Raw genomic sequence first — 25,644 nt, 5'->3', positions numbered from 1 at the left:
AGGCAGAGGCTTTAACCCACTGAGCCACCCAGGCACCCCTGCCCCAAGTTTTTTTTTTTTTCCCATTTTATTTATTTTTTTTCAGCATAACAGTATTCCTTGTTTTTGCACAACACCCAGTGCTCCATGCAAAACGTGCCCTCCCTATTACCCACCACCTGTTCCCCCAACCTCCCACCCCTGACCCTTCAAAACCCTCAGGTTGTTTTTCAGAGTCCATAGTCTCTTATGGTTCGCCTCACCTCCCCAATGTCCATAGCCCCCTCCCCCTTTCCCAATCCCACCTCCCCCCAGCAACCCCCAGTTTGTTTTGTGAGATTAAGAGTCATTTATGGTTTGTCTCCCTCCCAATCCCATCTTGTTTCATTTATTCTTCTCCTATCCCCCTAGCCCCCCATGTTGCTTCTCCATGTCCTCATATCAGGGAGATCATATGAAAGCAGGGTCGGGCCTGGTTAGTACTTGGATGGGAGCCTGCCCCAAGTTTTAATTTAAATTTCAGTTAGTTAACATACAGTGTAATATAAGTTTCAGGTGTAGAATGAAAAAGTTTGGTAGCTTCATGAAACAAAGACTGTGATCTATAAATAAATCTCACTTTCTCATCTACACATGTTCTCGAACACATTTTTTTTTGGGGGGGGGGGTCGGGGAGTGATGGCTTTTGATTTGGTCCATTGGCAGCATGGAGAAAAGAGAACACATTTCCGTGGGGACTTCACCAGTACCTCAGTTTTTTTTCTTTGAAAATTTTAAAGGTAAGAAATGATTTCTAAAAATAAGAGGCACAGTCCATAATTGGGGCATGACTTAAGCAAAAGTTTTTAATCTCTTTTTCAATAGTTAAAAGGTTAGAAAGTTTGCTGGCAATTCATTTCAAGGGAATATATCAGATATACATCATCTCTCGGACTGAAACCTCAGGGGTGTCTGGGTGAATGGTGCTGATTGTTAAGAGTCGCTGGTTTGGTGCTGACACGGGCATCATTTTATCACACTGATTCACATTTTGTTTGCAAGCTTCTTTCCCCTCCACGTTTCTGCACTGGTGAAAAAGCAGTCCCTCTCTTTTCCTTCCACTTTTGTGGTGACTAAAGGGTTGGTCTGAGACCATGAACTATGTGTCAGATAGGGGTGTGGACAGGTGTTATCTGCTCTGCCCTGGCCTACAGAAAATCCAGAATCACCTGGTGAGTGTGGTGATGCGGGGTGAAGTGCATGTGCCATACTCGATCGTTGGTTAATAGGAAACTCATCGTTGGTTAATAGTCAACACATAGGTGTTAGGTCTTCGACATTTCAGTCAATGGAGAATCTCTTATCTGAAGCAAGCTGCTCTGAGGCCTTCACAGCATCTTTTAGAAGCTGTTCTGCAGAATTGGGATAAACCCTTAATATTGTCATAAGCTAGAGTTCTTTGTATTTGTGTGATCTGTCAGTGCTGATAACATACATCCTCCACAATCAAAAGTGTGTCAAAGGCACTAAATTAATCTTTTATACTTTAAAACAAACAAACACAAAGGTTTCGTGGGCCTTGTGTTTTGAGTAATTCTTTAAAGCAATGGATGAAACGGCCTCAGAAAGGTGAGAGACTTAGGGAAGGTCACCATTATGTGGTGCTAGATCACTTGCTCTCAGTCTGAAGTCCTTTCCACAATATCACACAAACTGTAGACACAAAAACAAATAACACTTTTAGAGAGAGACAAAACCCCTTAAAAGAGTACATCTGGAGATAAAGCTTAAAGTGCAAATCTTCCCTTGAGAGTGGGAAAGCACGGACAAATGAGTAAGTACCACAGACTCTTCCATATTCAAAAAAAATAACATTAATTCCAGGATTATAGATTTAAGACATGATAGTTACTAGAAAACTTCTAGGTTGTATATGCATATATGTTTACCTTAAAAAAATCTATCACTTTGGATGTTTGTGCATTTCTTATTTACCCATTTTACATATTGGGTTCACAGCTGCTTCATTCCAATCCCTACACTTCAAGCCACCATATTACCTTTTAATTACCTTATGACTCATTTTTAGTTAATTGTAATAATTAATTGTGTAGCCAATAAAGTACCAAAAAATTACAGATTTTTGAATATGGTTCCAGGAATAGTTCAGTTTTCACATTTAATATTTGAACCTCATATTTATCATATGTAGCATGAAACTGCTTCTGTTTTAAAGAATAATGATATATTCACTGTGAAAAGTATGAAAAGCAGTAAGTGTACTTCCCTCTGTCATATAAAAATATGTGACATTTCCCTAAAACAATTCCTCAATTTTAGAATATAGTTAATAATATGGTAACAACTTTGTATAGTGCCTGATGGTAGCTAAATTTATTGTGGTGATCGCTTCATAATGTACATAAATGTTGAAGCACTATATCGTACATCTGAAACTAATATAAGATTGTATGTCAGCTACACTTCAATTTATTTATTTTTAAAGATTTTATTTATTTATTTGACAGAGATCACAAGTAGGCAGAGAGGCAGGCAGAGAGAGAGGGGGGAAGCAGGCTCACTGCTGAGCAGAAAGCCTGATGGGGGGCTTGATCCCAGGACCCTGGGATCATGACCTGAGCCGAAGGCAGAGGCTTTAAGCCACTGAGCCACCCAGGTGCCCCTACACTTCAATTAAAAAAAAAAAAAAGGAAATTCCCTGTATATAGAAGTTCTAGACCTTCCCTACTGGTAAATCTAAGTGTATCCTTTTCCCAGACAATAGTGTTTCCCTTAGGGCTTTGGTACATTTCATAAAAAGGAAAATATAGACAGTGGAAATAGAAATAGAAGAGTTCAAGCACAGTAGCTCATCATATGTATGTTGGAGGTTATTATGTATCATATAAAGTATAATGAAGACCTCCTCCCCCTAAGGGAGGCACAGGTACAAGAAATTCAAGAAGTCAAAGAAATACCTATCTTTCCTCAATGGAAAGATGCCATAATTCAACATGAGTAGAATGATTAAGAAGGAAAGTTTACTGGACTCAACTATGCAGCTAATGATTCATCTAGCTCTCACTTGAATTTTAAACATTGGCTTGAAAAAGGATTTCACATGAATTTTTGTTTCTTTTGGATAGCTCTCATGCAGATTTGTTGATTGCATCTCTGAAGAACAGAATTGGTGATGTTGTTTGGCTGCTTGTTCCAGAAGGTTCATGAGCCAAAAACCTGCTGCAATGAAGGCATACATATGGTCTCAGAATGTTAGGATGGTGCGGATGCTGCAACAGGAAATCAAGGATATATTAGTTGTTTTACTGTTCAGATAACCCACCCTCTTCCATGTGAGAGTTCAAGGAATATTCAGCCTTGTCGCAGTGAGAGGCTCTTTGTGGTTCCCTCTACTTTGTTCGCATCCCTGTGCATTCACGTCAAGTCAAGTAGTATGGTGGGTCTTCTTTTGCTGGTCCTCTCTTGTGTGTTCCCCTGCCTTAAGCTCAATCATAACATCCTGAGTAGGATTGTCATTTAGGTTTCATTATATATGAACATCCTCCAAAAATCACTTTGGAGAGCATGCATATCTGGCATAATAATGCAAAACAACAATGGGTAATGGCATGTAATAAATTCTTGCTGTTTGTCACATATTCTGTAAATGCTCTTCATATATTTTATCATTTAAACCTCAGCTGAAGCAACCATGCTAGGAGGCAGGTCAAAATGTTTCCTTTTTAGAGATTAAAAACACTGAGAGAGAGGTTTATAACTTGTTCTAGGTCACATATCTAGTGTAGGGTGTGAGAATTTAAACCTAAATATAAAGTTGCAGAAATTACGAAATGATAGATAACTTGCCTAAAGGAACCATAATGTAATAAAGACCATATTGAAGGTTTCATAGAGCTTTTCTTTTTTTTAAAGACTTTATTTATTTATTTGACAGACAGAGATCACAAGTAGGCAGAGAGGCAGACAGAGAGAGAGGAGGAAGCAGGCTCCCCGCTGAGCAGAGATCCCGATGTGGGGCTCGAACCCAGGACCCTGAGATCATGACCTGAGCCAAAGGCAGAGGCTTTAACCCACTAAGCCACCCAGGTGCCCCTCATAGAGCTTTGATAAAGAAATGTTGAAGGATTCTTAGAAATAGATAATAAAGTTGAATTCAGAAACTTCATTCTTGTGGAGATTAGAAATGTAATACTTACACTAGAACTAATGTCTTTCCTAAAAACTGTCTTCTGATGGACATATACTTTTAGAAAAAGATGGTTTTTGTGCCTTAAATACATACATGCATATATATATATTCTTATATTTAATAAGGAAAACATATGTAATTTTAGAAACAAAATGTGAGGAAGAAAATAAAAATTACTTGTAATCTCATACCCACAAATAATCAGTGCTAATATTTTCTTGAATTTTGATCAACTTTTTTTTAGAGTATGTCAATTTTTTACTGCTCATATTGAAAACTTGGGGTCATCCTGTATATGTTTGTATTCTCAATTCTGTAACTTAAAATTACGATATGAGAATTTCCAAATTTCATGAAATAACTTCTTTTTAATGGCTTCATTGATTTCTAGTACATTGTCGGAATTTATTTAACCATCCCCTTAATGTTGGACTTAAGAATGTTTCTAAGTTTTGATAATATAGATAATAGATGACTGTGCTTAAATAGATGTATATTTGTGTCTCTGATTATTTCTGTAGAATAGTTTCCCAGAAATGGAATGGCTGGGACTAAGGATCTGAGTTTATTAAAGGTTTCTGGTGCAAATTAACCAAATTACTTTCCAGAAAGGATGAAATCTGGTGTTCTCTTTTCTCGGTAAGATTTGTCAGACTGCCCAGTATGTTATGAGTGTGGGTGCTGAAGAAATTTACTTAAAGTTGAAAGTGTGAGATAGCAGAAAAAGTATGGGCGATGCAACTAGAAGGTGGGAGTTAGCTATAACTGCCTAGTTCAAGTTATACCTCAGGTATAAATGCAGACGAAATTCTTCTTAAGTGGTCACTATAGTTAAATGTTAAAGGTAGGAAATGGAATTGGCTTATTTTCCTAATCTTGGAAGAAAATGTAAGACTTCAGCCTTTAAAAGAGCATTCCCCTTTACACCACAGGCATCCCTCACTCTTCCTCCGTGCAGATGCTGCGTTCCTTATGAATAGAAGGTTTGTGGTGACTGCGTTGAGCAAGTCTCCCCTTACTACTTTTCCCAACAGCGTTTACTCACTTCCTGTCTCTGGGTCACATTGGGGGTAATTCTTACAATATGTCAAACTTTCTCGTTGTTGTTATATTTGTTATGGTAACCTGTGATCAGTGATCTTCGATGTTATTAGCTAATTGTTATGTATTATGTAATTGTTTTGGGGCTATCATGAATGTGCCCATAGAAGACGGTGAACTTAATCCATGAGTATTGTGTGTATTCTGACTGCTATTGGCCATTCCCATCTCCCTCTATTTCCTGGGACTATCACCCAAGACACAACAATATTGAATTAGGCCAATTAATAACACTGCAGTGGTCTCTAAGTGTTCTAGTGAAAAGAAGAATCAAACTTTACTGCGGTCTTATTTTAAGAAATTGCCACAATCACCGAAAACTTCAGCAACTCCCACCCCGATCAGTCAGCAGCCAACGACACTGAGGTACGACCCTCCACCAGCAAAAAGATTACAACTCACTGAAAGGTCAGATGATGATTAGCATTTTTTAGCAACACAATATTTTTTAACTAAGGCATGTCCACTGTTTTTTAGACATATTGCTATTGTGCACTTACTAGACTACAGTACAGTGTAAAAGTAACTTTTATAAGCGCTGGGAAAGCAAAAACTTCCTTTAACTCACTTTACTGCATATGTGCTTTATTGCAGTGGTCTGGAGACAAGCCCACCATACCTCTAAGGTATGCCTATAATTTTTAGTTGTGAAAAGTTCTTTGTAAACTGAAAAAAAATGATGTTTTTTAATGAAGAAATTAGTGATATCTGTTTAGAAAAAAATATCAAGGTAGTTCTACCTGCTTCTGTAATGAAATAGGCCCTTAATATAATTTAAATTTATCTGTAGCCATTAAAGGTCAACCTTTTTAGGTGGCCAGGCAGAGGCTGCAGTGACTTCAAGTTATAGTTCAGACTGTGTGACTGATTCTTTTCCTTGCAAGGGTGACTCTTCTTTAGGAAGTAAAGCTGAGTGGCTCTGATTATTCAGAGTCACTGTAACCAAAATAATTTGGTTTCAGTAGAAAAGGAAGTTAAAAAGCAATTGTTTTAGTTTCTCACAATACAATCTTAATTGTTCTTTATATCCAAATACTGAACTACGAATGGAGAAACAAGAAACTCCAGTATTTTTTCATTCTTTCACCTTCTTTCTCTATTGACCCATACCCACCATAAAAAGAAATTTAATATCTACCTCTTTCCAGAGCGAAGCAGGTCAAATCCTTCATTTATTTTTTCAAAAGGTAAAACATGGGTTATTAATGGATCCAGTGGAAACTTCTTAGCCATAAAATCAGCCACAAGTTTGGGGACAGAATCTTTACTCTTAAAGCCTGAAAAGAAAATGACATCATCATAAGTTTCAGCCATGGGTAAGAGGAGAATTGGAGGGGAGACTTTCCAAGCAGAATTAAGAGGCAAGTTTATAGAAAGTGCTATGTCCCACAGACTACTATTACTGAGGCTAATAAGAGATAGTGTTTCAATATCGTTTTGCCATGTTGGACTTTTTTTTTAATACACCTGGATAAACTAGGATTCTTAATTATTAGCTCTCCATAGTGAAATTATACCATAGGTGGTTATTCCCAAAATCAAGGAGAAAATTTAGCCTAATTTTAGGTGATGAGAGCACACATGAATGACTGCTATGGATTTCCTGGGTCCTGTGAGGTATTTCATTGCCTTGTGCCATCATGGGTATAAAAGAAGGGTACTGGAAGATTCTAGGTAACTTATGGGAACACCAAAAATTGTGTCTTTGGACCTTCTGTGTGCATCAGATCCATAAATCTACTTGATTTAGAGCCTATAACTTATAAAGGAATTTTAATTTATTTTTGACCATGTTGTTTTTTAAAACCTGGTTTTGTCACTTGTAAAAGGGAAGAACTCCTGAGGTTAATAAGGATTCAGCCATCAAGCCTAACTACCTACCACCAAAAACTGCTCCTTTCCAGGTACGTCCAGTCAATAGCAACATGGGGTTCACAGAGAGATTTTGTGAATTAGGAGGTACTCCTACAATGACGCTTACACCATAGGACTCTTGACAGCAGGACAAGGCAGCCATCTGGAATAAAATTAGTATTTAGCATCATTAAAGTGAATTTTCTGATAGTTCCCACTCACGATGCATGGTATCATGCAATACTGATTTAGTTAGATTGTGAGTGTGTTCGGGGAAGAGATAATGTCTTTTGTTTCCTTATTCCCCATTGTGCCTAGAATCGTGCTGTGATTTTAGGAAATGTCAAGAAAATCTCTTTTTTTAGTGAGACCAGTGGATGAATAATTTGTGTATGCATAATTCTTCCTTATAAAATAATGGAGGCAAACATCATTACAAACATATCTATATAAAGTCTGAGTCCTCAAGTAAAATTATTGTTTTGTCATCACATGGCTCTCAGGAAGTCTATGAGTTGATTAAGTCATTTTTCACTTATTTATCAAGTCGATGTTTTGAATGCAGTACTTTGAACCACGTGTTTTGATGGCAAACAAGATATAAGGTCAATTACATCATCAAAGTTGGTCTCTTATCCACTTGATGGTCTCCTGGAACTTCACAAGAAAGACTACCCCCTCCAGTCAAGTTTTTAAACATGTTCCATTGTAAGAATTGTTGAGGACCTCACCGCCCCAGCAGTACATAAGGATTCATCCTTTGATTTCGGAATATGATGTATATAAGACCAGGTAACCTCAGAACATGTGGCTGTTGGGTATTTGGTATCTTATGAAGTAACAATCCAATTTCACAGAAGAAAAGAGAGAGAAAACAACAGAAAAAAGGCATAAGGAGAAATGCTACCACCCTGAATAAAGTTGGATTCTCTTGGAACTTCAGTCCTTTGAAGTTGGCATATTGTCCCAAGTCAAGGCTACGAAGAGCTTAACTCTTAGGGAAGTGCTCCCTATTACAGCACTCCTGGGATTTACTGGAGAACCTCAAAAGTTAGATTTGTTGGTTTCTGGAGACTGTTTCAGTAGGATTCTAGAGAATATTGTTTAGGTGGACTATAACTGGAGATGTGTTCCTCATTGAAATTGATGATATTTATAATTATTTGAAAGTAGTGTTTTGTATATTCCAAAGGTGATTGGAAACTGCAAGATCAGAAACAGTATTGCAAGGCACCTGGGTAGCTCAGATGGTTATTATGCCTCTGCCTTTGGCTTAGGTCATGATCCCAGGTACTGGGATTGAGTCCCACATCGGGCTCCCTGCTCAGCAAGGAGTCTGCTTCTCACTCCCCCTCTGTTCCCCCTGCTTGTGCTCTCTCTTTATCTGCCAAAGAAATAAATAAAAATAAAATCTTTAAAAAAAAAAAGAAACAGTATTGCATGTCAATAATACTAGCTACTGTTTATGGGGCTTATCATCTGACAGGTGACACTGTGCTAGGTATTTTACATGTGTTATCTCATGTAATTTATAAACCATGCTATGCGATATGTATCTCTTAAATTTTTTTGGTGGAAAAAATTTTTTGACTTTCTAAAATATTCAGCCCAACACATAGATATTGGGTGCTATGTGCCAAGCACTGTGCTGTCTGCTGTGGCAAAATGGGGCAGTGTGGTAAATGGTAAAATGCAATATTTTCTGTTGATAAAATGATACTGGTCTAAAATTGACCATTATCCCTTCTGGCCAAAGTATGATATATGAAAAGAAATCAAAACTTATTAGAACATAAAAAATTGTTAAACCATTTTTGTTGAGAATGTGGGGAAGAGTCAAACTTGGCAGTCTGAAAACAGAATTTATATTATCTATATTTACTTGAATTTGAATTTTTTAAAAATATTTTATTTATTTATTTGACAGAAATCACAAGTAGGCAGAGAGGCAGGCAGAGAGAGAGGAGGAAGCAGGCTCCCCGCCGAGCAGAAAGCCCGATGTGGGGCTCGATCCCAGGACTCTGGGATTATGACCTGAGGTGAAGGCAGAGGCTTTAACCCACTGAGCCACCCAGGCACCCCTGAATTTGAATTTTTTAACTAAAAATTAACAAAGTAAATTTGTAATGGCTTAATTAAAAAAAAAAAAGACCCTCTTCCTTCTCTAAAGGGGAACTATCGAGACAGATTTGCTTAGCTGATGGAATTAAAGATTTCTCATAGTAAAAAATTGAATATCCCAGGTAACCAACAGGAGATAGAAAACCACCATTCATAGTTTTAAAAATATTATTTATATATAATAGTTATATTCTGCTGCCTAAAAGTACACTACAGGATTTAGAAACTGGTATCTCAGGGCATTTCCTGTTACATACCATGGTGTCCAGTCGCCCAATGACTTCAAATGAAAAATCCACACCGCCACCACTCATTTCCTTCAGCACATTCTGGATGGGTTCCTTGTAGTCCTGAGGGTTGATGCACTCAGTGGCACCCACCTCTTTGGCCTTTGCAAATTTGTCTTTGTTGATGTCCACTCCAATGATCCTTGCTGCTCCTGCTGCTTTACAGCCTATGATCACAGACAGGCCGACTCCTCCAAGGCCAAACACCACACAGGTGGAGCCCTGGGTGACCTGTATTTACAGAAAATGCAAGAATGGATTAAATAATGATTACTAGAAAGTATCTAAGCTGAGGAAAGTGCCATGCCTTGTCCGTTATGAGAAGCTATTCAAACTCTTAGGTCCAACCAGCTGTCAAATCTCTTTTGGCTTTAGTTGCTTTGTGTTTAAATTAAGAGGGTTGAACTAGATGAGTGGTTTTTAGACTCTGCTGGACGTAAGACTCAACCTGGGGAGCTTTAAAACATCTCCGTGCCCAGGTCACGGCTCATAATCAATTTCCTCAGAGTCTCTGCTGGTGGGACCCAGTTCCCAGATGACTCCATTGGGAAGCCCAGGTTTGGAGCCAGTGCATTGGATGATCTTTAAGCTCTAAATGCCAGTGACTCCCATCTTGAAGAGAATCTAATAGCTCAAATCCATCAACACCCAGCTTTATTATATCATGCACAGAAATGCAAGTTTGGGGAAATGAAATAATCAGTGGAAAAGATTATTCTACCGTACTGAAGAATAATCCAAACAGATCTTCAATAATTAATTCCTCGGTTCATGAGCTTTCAATATCATGACCAGTATCACGAGAGCAGAAATGAGCTGTGAAACATAGAAAAGTTATCCTCAGCTTAGAGGAAAGCCTGAGAACAGGGGAAATTTGACAGATAACTAAGATAATACAGCTTGAGACTGCTGTGGTCTTGTGGGTTGTTATCCCTGCTTTTAAGAATGTACTAATAAACAATAGTGCATTGAAAAGTTGGTCTGTATTTTATTAATGGCCAAGATTGATTATTACGAGTGCCCTTGCTTCTCAAACAGATGATGTAATCGCACAAGGCACTTAGTGCTAGAGCCACAGAAATTTGGAAAACAAGTGCTCTCAATGATTTAAATTGGTCTGTTAGTAAATCTAAACTGCTATAATCAGCCTTCCGTGTGGGTAAAATATTTCTCCTGTCCCAAGTAATCATTCTGTGGGACACAAGACCACTTTTTACCTTACTTAGAAAAATTTTGAGACTTGTGATTCTGATTTAAAGGTGAAGGTATTTTGTATCATGATTTAATATTCAGCAATTTTTCAAAAGATTTTATCTATTTATTTGACAGAGAGAGAGAGATCACAAGCAGGCAGAGAGGCAGGCGTAAGCCGGCTCCCCACTGAGCAGAGAGCCCAATGCGGGGCTGAATCCCAGGACCTTGAGATCATGACTTGAGCGAAGGCAGAGGCTTTAACCCACTGAACCACCCAGGTGCCCCTAAAATTCAGCAGTTTTTAGAGAAAGTCTAGTTGCTGCTCTCACACTAACCAGCTGTGAGATTTTCGGCGAATAGCTTTATGTTGCTGAGCCTCCACTTCATAAAATGAAGGGATACTGCGAGATTTCCAACCCTTTGAGAAGAAGGGGCTTTAAAGAATTGCTCTTTAAAATCTGCCACCTTTAAAATCTCTGTGTGTGTGTGTGTGTGTGTGTGTGTGTGTGTGTGTGTGTGTTCTTGGCAGCAGATGAGATGCAGCAGTGAAATCCCATAATGACCGGACTAAATGCCAAATGCATTATTGAAGCTTCATTACTTCCCTTTCAGGGATCCACAGAGTGGGTGGGTTGCTGACTCTTGCTTTGGAGGTGTGCCAGTAAATGCTTTGGAATCTATTGCTGATCTCAATTCTGGGAGTAGAGGATCCATGGGCTAGATGCTCCTCAGAGGCAACCCCTTCATCTCATTGACTTCTGCTGCCTCAGAAGCTCGCAGAACCTACTCTACCTGATGCATGTTGGTGCTAGCAATACAATAAATTACTAAATGAGCTCCCAGCTCTAAAATTTAGTGATCACATAAAGAACAAGTAGAGAAGAATAATTGTAATAATAATTGTGAAAATTACAACTTTACTTTTGCTTAACTAAGCATCAATAGCTTTTTCATCTGTGGTAAACAGATGAATTCTCTAGGAAATGCTCCTCAATTCCTTCCGAGGCCATTTTTGTGCTCATAACTGATATCCTAAATTTGTGTAGAGTATATCAATGTTATTGTGGTAACAAGGCAGAAAGCTACCAGCAAATCTATGAAGAGTGATCTCTGATTACTGTGAGGAATGGCTCTCCTTTTAGTTTCTAATAGTCTGAGTATAACCAATTTTATCACCCATTGTCATTCCTACCTTGGCAACGTTGACTGCAGACCCATACCCAGTAGAAAATCCACAGCCAATGAGACAGACTTTCTCCAATGGTGAGGCTGCATCGACCTTGGCCACTGCAGTCTCATCCACCACTGTGTACTGGGAGAAGGTGCTGGTGCCGATGAAATGGTGGATGGGCTTTCCTCTGCAGCTGAACCTGGTAGTTCCATCCTGCATGAACCCCCGAGGCTTGCTCAGACTGGCCAGTACAACACATAGACACAGAGGGCATGAGACAGGGACATAACCTATACACAAATCCATTGGCTGTGTGAGGAGAGTATCAGAAACTTACTCATTTTTCAAGCAGAAGTTGCCTTGCGGGTGTTTACAAACTTTGCATTTTCCACACTGGGGCGTGAAGAGTGGAATGACTTTGTCACCTGGAAGTTACAAAACACATTCTTCTTAAATTTCTACTCAGGAATTAAGGGAGTAAGAACTGGAAGCTTATGTGTATGTATTAGAGGTGTGTGTCTTTGGAAAATCTCCAAGAAATAGAGTTCAGTCACCACCATGTCACTGGTCCCTCCCTGCCAGCACCATTAATGGCCTGGGTTTGTGTGTGCCTGAAGATTCCCAAAGAGGAAATGTGAATATAGAAAACAGTGTGGATTTAAAGGACTATTTCTCCAGTGTTAATAGTTCTCTTTCATTGGGTGCCTTTTCTCTTGGGGATTTTATATATATCATCTCAGAAATCCTTGATAATTAAACCTTAAATATTCTCACTGTAACTGTAAATACAACTTTCAGCTGTGAGCAGGCTGCCATCGTTCCATTAGATGTCTGGTAGATCTCAGTAGTTTTAATAGTTTGGGATGAAGTAAAAATGCGTATTTCAGGGACGCCTGGGTGGCTCAGTGAGTTAAAGCCTCTGCCTTCGGCTCAGGTCATGATCTCAGGGTCTTGGGATTGAGTCCCGCATCTGGCTCTCTGCTCAGCAGGGAGCCTGCTTCCTCCTCTCCGTGCCTGCCTCTCTGCCTACTTGTGATCTCTCTCTGTCAAATAAATAAATAAAATCTTTTAAAAAAATGTATATTTCAGTAACCATTTCTTGGCTTTTCAGGGTGACTATGCATTTAGGGTTTTGTTTTTTATTTTATTTTATTTTATTTTTTTCAAGATTTTATTTATTTATTTGACAGGCAGATCACAAGTAGGCAGAGAGGCAGGTAGAGAGAGAGGGGGAAGCAGGCTCATGCGGGGCTCAATCCCAGGACCCTGGGATCATGACCTGAGCCGAAGGCGGAGGCTTTAACCCACTGAGCCACCCAGGCGCCCTTGTTTTGTTTTTTAAAGGGAAACTAACAAAAATGGAAGAAAAAGAATTCACCAAATCCCTCTGTAGACCTCAACAATGAGTTAGGCACACTCTTTGAGGATAAAAACTGACTTTTGAATGTTTGTATCTGGCAACTGAATTGGTAAATTATTTTTTCTGCTTTGGTAGAAGGAACAGGGGTAAAAAGTAAGTGTATCATTTATTATTAATTTATTTCTAACTAAAGGAAAGATTATGAGCTGAAACTCAAGCCAGATGACTTATTTTATTATTTTCTGTTGATAGGCCAATTAAGTATTTGGTAAGGAGAAGGCCACGTTTACTGTTAAAGTGATTTTTTAGAATTAGACAGAATTTTTATTTTTAATCACCTAAGCGACCTATCCACAAGACCCAGAAAAGTGGTTAGGTCATAACATTTAATACATAAATTTTATATGGAGATGATGACATGGAAATTTTCTATGTATTCACCCTTTAATTGCAAAACTATTAGGATAAGATATCCTATAGGATAAAATAAATATTAAAGATAAAGTTGCGGGCGCCTGGGTGGCTCAGTGGGTTAAGCCGCTGCCTTCGGCTCGGGTCATGATCTCAGGGTCCTGGGATCGAGTCCCATATCGGGCTCTCTGCTCGGCAGGGAGCCTGCTTCCCTCTCTCTCTCTGCCTGCCTCTCTGCCTATTTGTGATCTCTCTCTCTCTCTCGCTGTCAAATAAATAAATAAATAAATCTTTTAAAGATAAAGTTGCACTTTTTACCAATCACATTTAACCACTTTAAAGGTACTAAAACAGATATTGTTTACGGCAGGATGTTTTCTGCTGGGTATACTTCCTTCTCTTCCATCTAGACTGTCTCATTCATTTCAAGTTCAAAATGGGAGGCCATATTGGAAGAGGAAATCAGTGAATGGGCTCCTCTTCCCATCTAAGAGGAGACCATGTTGATTTAATCATAGCCTCATGGCCCCCATCCTGTGAAATCAGTATGGAAGAGTTTCCATACACTAATTTGGAGGGTCAGGACATAGTCTTAATTTTTCTTATTTTGTTTCATTTGTCATTCTCTTTGGACCTGACAGAAGATGGCACTCAGCAGCAGTAAAATGGAAATTATTTGTTTACAATCTCTTAACTTTGGCAGGCACTGCATCTCTTTTGATCCTGATGTGTCCCCAGGATCTAACCTGCTGTCTGACATCTAGTTGGTACTCAAAAGGCCCTTACTAAAGGAGAGAATTTATGAGGGCATGAATGCACACATAGCTGAGTCAGACAGGGAGGGAAGAAAGGAGGAGACCTATGTTCTAGTCCCAGCTCTGCCATGACCTTCTATAAGGTCTTTCCAGGCTGGATGATCTTGGGGTCTGGAGCTGAGACACATTCCTTAAGTGTGAATTCTGTACCTGGTTTTACTGTAGTCACTCCTTCTCCAATACTTTCCACAATGCCAGCTGCCTCATGGCCCAAGATTACAGGGAAAGGTGAGACAAGCGCTCCACTAACCACGTGATCATCAGAACGACAGATTCCTGAGGCCACCATCTACACAATAAAGGGAGGATAATTAGATTTAGAAAAGATTAGGACCCTTTCCTTTTCCTTCCCAAACAATTTGGAATAGACCACAAAATAGTTGTTTCTGAAATATTTAAGTCTTATTTAATATACAAAAATGTATCCTTTTTTATAGAAGTAGAAATTTCAGGTTAACACTAAGAAAATTGTCACTTAAGTTCTACCATCTGATGGTAATTGATTTCAAAATCTTGATGTATATCCCTTTGTGCTTTTTTCCTGTACAAACACATAAGTTCTTTTTTTACTTTATTAGGATTATACTGTATATACTCTTTGGCTCCTTCTTAAAAGTTTGATGATTTGTATGTACATCTTTCCTTGACAATAAATGTAATTCCACTGCTTGGATCACCATATAAAAAGTGCCTCTTAATGGATTTTTGCTAATTTCCATTTTTGCTATTTTCTGAAATTGTTAAACCTAAAACTAAATAGAAATGGAAAAATGTTTCACCTTAATACGAACTTCATGGGCCTTGGGTGGTGCGACCTCGACCTCCTCTATGGAAAAGGGTTTCTTTATCTCCCATAGCACAGCTGCTTTGCATTTGATTACCTGGAAATTGAATAGAACGATGATACCAGTTTTTCCCCACTCTTAAAGTCAAGGAGAGTGACTTTCATTTTGTTATGTGCAACATCTATCCCCATGTCTGGAAACTAATAAGAGTTCCATAGAAGTAAAGGATCTCTGATTTACAAAGAGAATAAAAATACCTTTTTAAACAACAGGCAAAGCAATAACATAAGGAAAGAGAAACAGAAATAACTACAATGAGATATTGAGATAAAAGGGAATATATTCTTTTAGGTCTCTGTATGTTGGTTTTTCTTCTCCAAGGGATGTTTCTTCCTCGTATTTCTTACTGTGGTCCTTAAATTGGTTGTTTATCCACAACTGTTGGCTAGTGCATGAAGTTCTAAATCGAAATAATTTCGCTGACAGGTGTAGTGCTATTCACATGAAATCTATTGCCTTCTTGCTCAGTTCTCTGTTGAAGCCCAAACGATCTAACTTTATGATTTCATTTGTACATTTGCCTCCCTACCTACAATGCCTTCTTTTTCTCTATTTGCCTGTTCTCTTCCTTTGACTTTGTCTTCCCTACTGCTTGTGTGTTCTACTTGTTTGCATCACTCATTTGACAGTTAGCTTTGGTAGTACTGTCTTTTTCATCAAATTTATGTGTAGAAATTCCTTCCATATTAGATTTGCAACAAAAATTGCCGAGGTTATAGCTGTATACACCCACTCACACCCACCCAAATTTGTACATATATATTTAAAAATGGGAGAATGGTGTGCTTGAATTTCTAGCTTGCACAGCCGACTCATGGACGTTCTTAAAAATAAAAAGGTGAAAACATGTTTTTAGTGCTTGGGAATGTAATATAAATCTTGTCCTGGGGCTCCTGGGTGGCTCAGTCGTTGACCGTCTGCCTTCGGCTCAGGTCATGATCCCAGGGTCCTGAGATCAAGTCCCGCTTTGGGTTCCCCGCTCAACGGGAGGCCTGATTCTCCCTCTTCCCACTCCACTTGCTTGTGTTCCTTCTCTTAAAAAACAAAGAATAAAAGAACCGGAGCCCTCAAAAAAAACAAAAAACAAAAAACAAAAAACAAAAAAACAAAAAACTTGTCTTCATTGTTGCAGAGCTTATACAGGTAAGGGAGCTTTTCCCAGAAAGAATTAATGTAATTGCCAATATGATAAAAAAAAAAAATCCTCAATAGAAATTTATCCTTCTGACAATTCATTTTCATTCTTTATATGTCAAATCCTTCCACTTTGCAAGGTTTTTGCTATGGTCAATGCCACAAAAAATGTGAAAGCTCTTGGAAATAACACACTAATGGTAGATAGGTCCTAATTATAGGATTCTGTTCTGGGTGAATTACATGCTTGATCTGTAAACCTTGTAAAGATGCTAGCACGGCAGTATTATTGAATTTTTGGTCTTATTTTACAGCTAAAAAGATTGAGCTCAATTGACTCAGTAATTAATTGAATAATTTTCCCAAAAGTCACAAAGCTGGCTGCCAGAGAATCCAATTTAAAAAAGAATCATCCAACTTTATTTGTTTGCTACCCCATGGTAGTGAAAAATTAACAAAGGTTAAATAGTAGTAGCAGCAACAGTAATAACAGCAGTGACTCAGCAAAGAAAACAGTCAACAAAACAGAGAGGCAACCCACGGAATGGGAGAAGATATTTGCAAATGATAATACAGACAAAACAGATAATCATATCAAAAAATGGGCAGAAGATATGAACAGACACTTCTCCAACGAAGACATACAAATGGCTATCAGACACATGAAAAAATGTTCACCATCACTAGCCATCAGGGAGATTCAAATTAAAACCACATTGAGATACAACTTACACCAGTTAGAATGGCCAAAATTAGCAAGACAGGAAACAACATGTGTTGGAGAGGATGTGGAGAAAGGGGAACCCTCTTACACTGTTGGTGGGAATGCAAGTTGGTACAGCCACTTTGGAGAACAGTGTGGAGATTCCTGAAGAAATTAAAAATAGAGCTTCCCTATGACCCTGCAATTGCACTACTGGGTATTTACCCCAAAGATACAGATGTAGTGAAAAGAAGGGCCATCTGTATGCCAATGTTTATAGCAGCAATGGCCACGGTTGCCAAACTGTGGAAAGAACCAAGATGTCCTTCAACGGATGAATGGATAAGGAAGATGTGGTCCATATACACTATGGAGTATTATGCCTCCCTCAGAAAGGATGAATACCCAACTTTTGTATCAACATGGATGGGACTGGAAGAGATTATGCTGAGCGAAATAAGTCAAGCAGAGAGAGTCAAGTATCATATGGTCTCACTTATTTGTGGAGCATAACAAGTAACATGGAGGACATGGGGAGATGGAGAGGAGAAGGGAGTTGAGGGAAATTGGAAAGGGAAGTGAACCATGAGAGACTATGGACTCTGAAAAACAACCCGAGGGTTTTGAAGGGGCAGGGGGTGGGAGGTTGGGGGAACCAGGTGGTGGGTATTAGGGAGGGCACATATTTCATGGAGCACTGGGTGTGGTGCAAAAACAATGAATACTGTTACGCTGAAAAGAAATAAAAAATTAAAAAAAATAATAGCAGTGACTAATGTTTATTGAATTATTTCTATGTGCCAGGCACTATCCTAAGTGTTTTACAGTATTGATTTATTAAGTTTTCATAACCACCTTATAAAATAGATATTATTGCCTCTTAGCATTTGAGGACAATAGAATGCAGGAAGGATAAACATAAATGGTGTTGCACAAAGCTAAAAGTGATTGATGTTGCATCCAAAGGAAGAGGATTGTTTTCATTAATACATTCGGTTTACACTTTTGCTCTCTGACCTCCTTCTTTTAAGCTGAGTTTTGGCATATTTAACTTTCCTTTTTCCTAACTATTCTTCATTTGAATCCTAATGTCATTGTAAAGGGTAACTAGTAATGAATGAAAATAAAGAGAGTTGCAACAGGAATGTTGTATCCCAGTGTGTGTAGAAACCTCTGAATCTTTACTTTCTCTTAGCAAGATAGCATACTGTGGGTGGGGTCCACTCCTAGCATAACACCTATACTGGAAACACCTGCACAGGCTTTTGCAATGGAGCAGTTAAACAACATGAATTGTTTATGTTGCATGACCACATGCGTGTTTCTCTGCCCCCATGAGCACACTGAACAAATAGACGCGAATCCGTGGAAGACTTGGAATCGGTTATCTGTGTTCCTGGTGCTAATAAGTGATTCAAACTGTGTCACTCTTACTATTTTTTTGTTTAAAACAAAAACCAAAAAAACAAAAAAAACCATGGAAAGGACATTATTCCATAGGATTTCTATGGAAATTTCCTGGATTATGCACAATCGGACCCTTTTATTTATTTATTTAAGTTTATAAAAATTATTTTATTTATTTGACAGACAGAGATCACAAGTAGGCAGAGAGGCAGGCAGAGAGAAAGAGGAGGAAGCAGGCTCCCCACGGAGCAGAGGGCCGGATGTGGGGCTCAATCCCAGGACCCTGGGATCACAACCTGAGCGGAAGGCAGAGGCTTTAACCCACTGAGCCACCCAAGCGCCCCAATAGGACCCTTTTAATTCAGAATTTGCATGCTGATATTGGCTTGCTTAACCTTGATGATTCTAATGCTTTGAAATCAATATGCATTTTGTAAGAGAGGAAGCTTCAAAGGATAAAGCTTCAAGATAAAAAAGGATAAAGTTCTCTGAATCAAATTCCTGTCATAGACCTTTTGTCAGATTTAACTTCCCTGTGTTCCTAAAAATATGATTACAAAAAATAACACATTTATATTATGGTCTTAATATAAAGATAACTTCTTGATTAAGAACATAGAATTTTAGGTTTGCAAATTATTAGTGATTGGCCATATCTACTGCACATTAATATAGGAAGTCAAGACTCTTAGTACAGATACTATTTATTCTTGATAAAGATATTTAGGAATTGCCTTTTTTTTAAATGGAAATTAAATTTAAAGATCACCGAATTTAACAGAAAAAAAAAAAAACCTCCACTGGTTTTTACATGAAACTTTGCATAAGCCAATTATTAACAAGACAATTTTGAAAAATAATTTTCCTTTTAATTGAACAGATGGGGAGACAATGCATAAACAGGTATTTTGCATGATTCCATGAAGGCACTTTTAGTTTTCTCGTGTGACTTCCTCAAGTTACAGCAAATGCTATAGGAAACATTAAATTGCCGTTGCATAATATTTAAAATTGAATTCAGACAGGACACTCAGGTGAACAAAGAGCTAATTTTTTTAGAAAAAAGTGTTCTGAAACTCATCAACTATAAGTGAACTATAATTTATCCTTCAAAATAATTTACAAGAAATATGTCCCAGTGTTGTCACAGTCTATAAAGTACTCTTAACGGAGGAATAGTCTATTGTCATTGTAGTGTAGTAGAATAGCATATTGAAGCACATAATGTTGTTGTATTTCAGTACATATTATTTCTAATTTTCATGTGAATTTTAAATTATTCATTAATACTCTCTCTTTGTGTATGACATAATAAGAATATATTTCCAAAAGGAAAAAAAAAGTTCTTTTGCTTACTTTTCCTGCTGTGTTCATGGTTCCGTTTTCTCTTCAAGGCAGGAGACTGGTGAATCCTTATACTGTTTTCTGCTTGAGTACATAAAGTTGATACGTTACACAGATTGTTTGCTTCTGTAACAACCCACTGCACCCACATGATCTGCGGTTTTTAAGCCAATCTCCTCAGTTTATTCTCCAGCCAAGTCAAATCAGAAAGAAAATGTCACCGAGCCAGCGTTCATACCATGACTTTGTTTGCAATATGACAACTTCAATTAATATCTTGATTTCATTAGGTTAAATATTTCCCTACATATAAATTTTAATCTCCCTCTTTTTCCTGCATACCATATTTCTTCTCTCTCAATCCCACATAAGGTGTTCGGAGTTCTGTTTTCTCATTGCCTGCACTAATGTCCAACTTCTTTTTTTTCTTAATCTTTAAAGATTTTACTTATTTATTTGTCAGAGACAGAGAGAGAGAAAGCACAAGCAGGCAGAGGGGGAAGCAGGCTCCCCACTGAGCAAGGAGCCCAATGTGGAACTTGAGCCTAGGACGCTGGCAGCATGACCTGAGCTGAAGGCAGACACCCAGGCAACCCAGGCAGACCTTAACCATACCAGCTGTGTGCACTTGGACTTTATATTTAAGTGTCTTTGGTCTCAGTTTTGTTATCTATAAAATGAGGATGACTAACCTTCCTCAAGGAGTTGTCTGAGGAAAACAGATCATCCTTTTAAAGCGCTTGCAAGAGAGCCTGAAGTAGGACAAACTTGGATGCGTATTACTCTCTACTACTCACTAAGGCTTCAGTGCTGTCTACCTTATTACCTCTTTCTTCTTGTTCTCTGAGCACTCCAGGGGCGGAATGTTCTTCATGTTCTGTGTGGCCTTAACATGCCTTCTGTGATCTTTCAGCTTTCCAGCAATTGTGCCACCAGTTTTCTGTATTAAATCCCCTTTGTTTGAAATAGTTTTCTATTTCCCTTACTGGAAACTAAGACAGTTCTTCTCACCAAGAGTCCTCCTGGAAGTGTCTCAAGTAAACAAAAGTATTTACATAGACAGAGTTGTTGTCTTTGTAATGGTCGCAGTTTGCTGACAGAAAGCACTGGAATGAGTGTGTTTAAGGAGGTTGATAAGAAAGGAAAAGATCCAGAATCAACAGAGGAGAAGTGGAGAGATGACTAACGGGGCCCCGTTGCTCTTTTCCATTACAGATTGAATGCAGGCCTCATCTGCAATGTTTTGCACACTGTTCATGTGCCTTCCAGCAGTTTTCCAGAGCACTTGCAAGGGGTTCAAAATATAGTACCTTTTGAATCCTGATATGATAAAGTCACTGAAAATGTGATGATCAGCCACAACCACCTATTTGCGCAAGGCTATGAAATTTGTTTTAGAATTCCCATTTATTTTGTATTCTATGAGTCCTAGAATATGACCAACTCTTTTGTCCTCATCATTTTTCTAGTTTTTGATTTTTCATTTTCATTTTTACCAAAATTGTACACTGATAAGCCCCTGAAACAGGCAGAGTGATTTCTCTAGGGATTCTCCACCTTAAGGCTTTGCTAAGGGCAAAGGGCTATCCTAGACTGACGGACCCCTATGCCCAACGAGGATCCTGTAAGTCTACTTTAACAATTTCTTTGAAAACTTCCTTTATCTCTAAACCCTCCAAGATAGTGTTGACAATCATCCCCAAGCATATGGCCCACTGATCTAAAGGGTCTCAGGACAAAAGTTTTATTACCAGTAATGAATAATGTTTTCCCCAACCGTAACAGCCCCTCAAGGTCCTGGAAACCTTGTTTCCAAAATTCCTTAGAGACTTACACCATCCCTGACTCCCTCCCACTTGCAGGTATATAACGGACCACTCCTCACAGCCCCAGAGCAGCAGCTCTTTCTGCCCATGGGTCCTGTCCCCATTCTTTAATAAACCACTATTTGGCACTGACGATGTCTCAAGAATTCTTTCTTGGTCATTGGCCCTGGACCTCACCCCACCGAACCTCTCTTATATTCTAAGACGTAATCAATACCACCTTACACCAGTTAGACAAAAATTGACAAACAAGAAACAACAAATGTTGGAGAGGATGTGGAGAAAGCAGAACCCTTTTACCCTATTGGTGGGAATGCAAGTTGGTGCAGTCACTCGGATAACAGTGTGGAGATTCCTTAAGAAATTAAAAAATAGAGCTACCCTATGACCCTGCAATTGCATTAGTGGGTATTTACCCCAAAGATACAGATGTAGTGAAAAGAAGGGCCATCTGTACCCCAATGTTCATAGCAGCAATGGCCACAGTCACCAAACTGTGGAAAGAACCAAGATGCCCTTCAACGGGCGAATGGATAAAGAAGATACGGTTCATTTATACAATGGAGCATTATGCCTCCATCAGAAGATGAATACCTAACTTCTGTGTCAGCATGGGCAGGACTGGAGGAGATTATGCTGAGTGAAATAAGTCAGGCAGAGAGAGTCACTTACCATATGGTTTCACTTACTTGTGGAACATAAGGAATAACATGGAGGACATTGGGAGTTGGAGAGGAGAAGTGAGTTGGGGGAACTTGAAGGGGGTGATGAAGCGTGAGAGACTGTGGACTCTGAGAAACAAACTGAGGGATTTGGAGGGGAGGCGGGTGGGTATTAAGGAGGGCATGTATTGCATGGAGCACTGGGTGTGGTGCATAAACAATGAATCTTGGAACACTGAAAATAAAATTTAAAAAATATTATTGATGAATTTAAAAAAAAAAAAACCTAGCTTGGTTTTGTTTTTATACTTAAAACCAATTCAATGCCCAAAGTGTCTCCAGTGGTCTAATTCACCACTTAGGACAAATAGATGCTATCAACCATCCCCCCTATTTTGTCTTATAGAGAAAACCCACCTGGAGTTTTGACTTGCTCCAGAATGGCCTGGGTGTGCTCTGCCCCTGGGGCAACCTGTGGTATTGAATTCCAGTGGCTGCTGTAACAAATGTTCACAAACCCGGAGGCTTAACGCAGTGGAGTTTTATTTTCCCCCAGTTCTGGAGGCCCAAGATCTGAAGTCACTATCACTGGGTTGAAATCAAGTGTCAGCAGAGGTTGGAAGAGAAACTCCATTCCTTGCTTTTTCTAGTTTCTGGTGGCTGCCGCATTCCCAGGCTTGACGTCTCACACTCCACCCTTCCCAGCTCCTTTCTTCCTCCTCCTTCACATTACAGTTTTACAGTGATCTGTTCTGGGTCAGACTAAAGGAGCATGCTGTCTTTCTGGCATGCAGTGGTTTTAAACAAAATGAGGATTCACTTTTCAGTTAATTTACCTAAACTGTTTTATTCATACTCACTCTTTCCTTCCCTCTCCCACCCTGCCTTCTCTGTTCTTTCATTCATTCTGGAACTCCTCTTATTCATAGAGTGAATGTGTTGATACACTACTCTCTTTCACTCCCTAGCCCCTTTTTTCTTTTTCCATCTCTTTGTATTTGTGCTCCCTCCAGCTTCAAACCTCTTCTTATATGAAGCAGGTACATAGGGTTTCCAAAGCCTGCACAGTCCTCCTAGGGCTTGGGGGTACCAGCTAACCTAGCACTGATGCCTCATTTTCAATTGCAGGTCTCGGGCAGGAGGTGCCGTGGAATTGAAGCCTGAGGTGATGAGCAGCAGGGTGCCGGCAATGAAAAATTTGATTTCTAAGATTAAGAGCTTCTACTTTGGCTGGCTTGCCCCCAAATTGTCACCTCTGAATTTATACATCTTATATTCATGGAAACAGGAGACCTGATTCTTTTTTCCTTTTCTTTCTTTCTTTCTTTTTTTTTTTTTTTTTTTTTTTTGCTTACCATGCCTGTTAGTCTCCTGAGAAATTGCAGATAATATTTCTAGGATGACTGATAAGTTCACGGTTCAGTTCAGACCTCTGCTAGAGCTTGAACAGTGACAGCTTGATAATAACACATCTCAGTGTGCCAGAGACATTGACTGTTATCCCAGAGTGATTATAATAGCTTACCCCTTGTTTTCAGAAGTGTGCTAGTTCAGGTGGTTAGTTATGGGATTACCCTGCTTCTCCTTCTGTATGAGCCCGAACAGAGGCTCGTGGACACCCTAGATGGGACCTAGATTTAGTCAGCTCCAAAAGGCTTGCTGGGAAGAGAGCAAACCTCAGAGTTTCAAGAGTTAGAACTTGTTAACTACTTGCCAGGTAGTTCTGGTGGTTGTGATCTATTTCAGTGATATTATGACAATTAACTATAAAGAGTAGTACGAAGTATCACTTAGCTAACCTTTACACTTTATGAATAATATATAAGCTGGTCTAGGATTAGAAAAAGAAAAGGCTAATGTGATTTAAAAAATTTGACAGACTCATAAGAAAATTACTCTCAGAAGCTGAGTTAGAATGAATCAAAGTCTATATTCAATAATTACATAATAGTTAAATATTTAATTTTGTTAGGAAATGAGTAGAACAAAACCTTAATCAAGTAACCACTAAAGATCTGAAAGCAGTGACTGCACTGAAGTTTTATTTGTATAAAACTTGCAAGAACCTGGAAATGGGCTGTTGCATAAGAACAGATAGAATTATTGGAATGAGAAAGAATGAAAAGTGTAATAGTTATACTATAGCATTAATCGAATTGGTATTTGTAGAGTTTAATGGTCATGTATGTGGACTTGGGTGTTTTTCCTTTTTCTCTGACTTACAATCCAGAAGACATTCTGTGTGCTGCTAGCATAAACAACAAAGAGAGAACTTGCTTATTGGTGTAAACTGCATGCTAAGTGGAAATTAAAAAAAAAAAAAAATCCTGGTTTGCACAGCTGTGTGAAAGATTGTCCAGGTAAGCTTTTTAAGGCATTTACTATGTCAACAAACATAAGAAATTTTCTTTTCAATGAAGGCAAATCAGAGAAAAAGCAAGATCATTCTTATGTAAGCCTGATGTTTCTGATTTACTACTCACCTGGAAATCCAGGAATTGTGGTAATCTTGGCAGACTCTAGTTGTCTTAAAGTAGATCACTGTAGTCTCAAAACAGAACCAATGTTGTTTACTTTAATGTTAAAAGTAAGTATCTTCATGAAATGCCTTGTCTGGAATCTAAGTTGCAGAGAGGAGAAGGGAAGAATGCTAAAAAAAACAACTTAAGGAATAAGTTTTTCTCCTGAGTCTAAATTCAGACCTTGGTAAAGTAGACTCTAAAAGACAGGCTGGAATGCAGTATATTCCTTTATAAAAGAGAGTTCAGAGGCACCACCCATCCCCTCCCCCTCCTACCAATGCTCAAATAAAAATAGCAGGAAGGGTTTAGAGGAGTTCATGGGCTATTTATAAGACACACGGTGCCTTCTCCTCCTACAGGGACATTCCAAAGATTACAACTTAAGCAGTAGGTGATTATCAGGTCTGATCTGAGGGTTCTGGGCCCCTTTGAGCAGTTTAGTTATTTATTTTTAAAATTAACTTGATTGATGTCAACTTTACACACACAAAAATGCACCCATGCTGTGTGTACTCAATGAGTTTTGACCAATTAATAGACCTCTAAATCCACCACAAACAAGATATGGAACATTTCCATCACCCCCCAAAGTTCCTCTTAGGTTCCTTTGCAGTCAATCCACCCACATATACTCACCACCAGGCAACCACTGTTGCGCTTTCTGTTAATATAGATTGCTTTGTCTATTCTACCATTTCATATAAATAAAATCATGCCAG

At 38.7% G+C, this 25,644-nt stretch overlaps 1 protein-coding gene across 3 annotated transcripts; it reads right to left on the bottom strand.

Moving 5' to 3' along the window:
• Positions 1 to 2,836: 2,836 nt before the first annotated feature.
• LOC123937383 (alcohol dehydrogenase E chain) lies at positions 2,837 to 25,131 on the bottom strand. Of its 3 annotated transcripts, none has more exons than XM_045998197.1 (10): positions 24,887 to 25,131; positions 19,928 to 19,999; positions 15,262 to 15,363; positions 14,633 to 14,771; positions 12,234 to 12,321; positions 11,918 to 12,137; positions 9,502 to 9,762; positions 7,151 to 7,286; positions 6,408 to 6,546; positions 2,837 to 3,248 (listed from the first exon to the last, which is right to left on the bottom strand). In XM_045998197.1, the coding sequence occupies exons 2-10, from the start codon at positions 19,943 to 19,945 to the stop codon at positions 3,224 to 3,226; spliced, it is 1,128 nt and encodes a 375-aa protein (XP_045854153.1). In that variant the 5' UTR covers positions 19,946 to 19,999; positions 24,887 to 25,131; the 3' UTR covers positions 2,837 to 3,223. The 3 variants fall into 3 exon arrangements, with proteins under 3 accessions (XP_045854153.1, XP_045854151.1, XP_045854150.1); XM_045998195.1 differs by having other exon boundaries at positions 19,928 to 19,996; XM_045998194.1 differs by lacking the exon at positions 24,887 to 25,131 and having other exon boundaries at positions 19,928 to 20,063.
• Positions 25,132 to 25,644: the final 513 nt, after the last annotated feature.

This window comes from Meles meles, chromosome 2, assembly GCF_922984935.1.
Source record: "Meles meles chromosome 2, mMelMel3.1 paternal haplotype, whole genome shotgun sequence".
Taxonomy (NCBI): domain Eukaryota; kingdom Metazoa; phylum Chordata; class Mammalia; order Carnivora; family Mustelidae; genus Meles; species Meles meles.
The sequence above is the reverse complement of the archived record's forward strand: the minus strand, read 5'-3'. Positions and strand labels throughout refer to the sequence as shown.

Bases quoted from the DNA above. Each gene is read 5' to 3' on its own strand.
- LOC123937383 (XM_045998197.1), bottom strand. The intron at 6,547-7,150 runs GTAGGTAGTTAG...TTTTCTTTTCAG, and splicing joins GAAAGGAGCAGTTTTTGGTG to GCTTTAAGAGTAAAGATTCT. The intron at 3,249-6,407 runs GTAGATATTAAA...TTCCTGTTGCAG, and splicing joins CTGCTTCGCTCTGGAAAGAG to CATCCGCACCATCCTAACAT.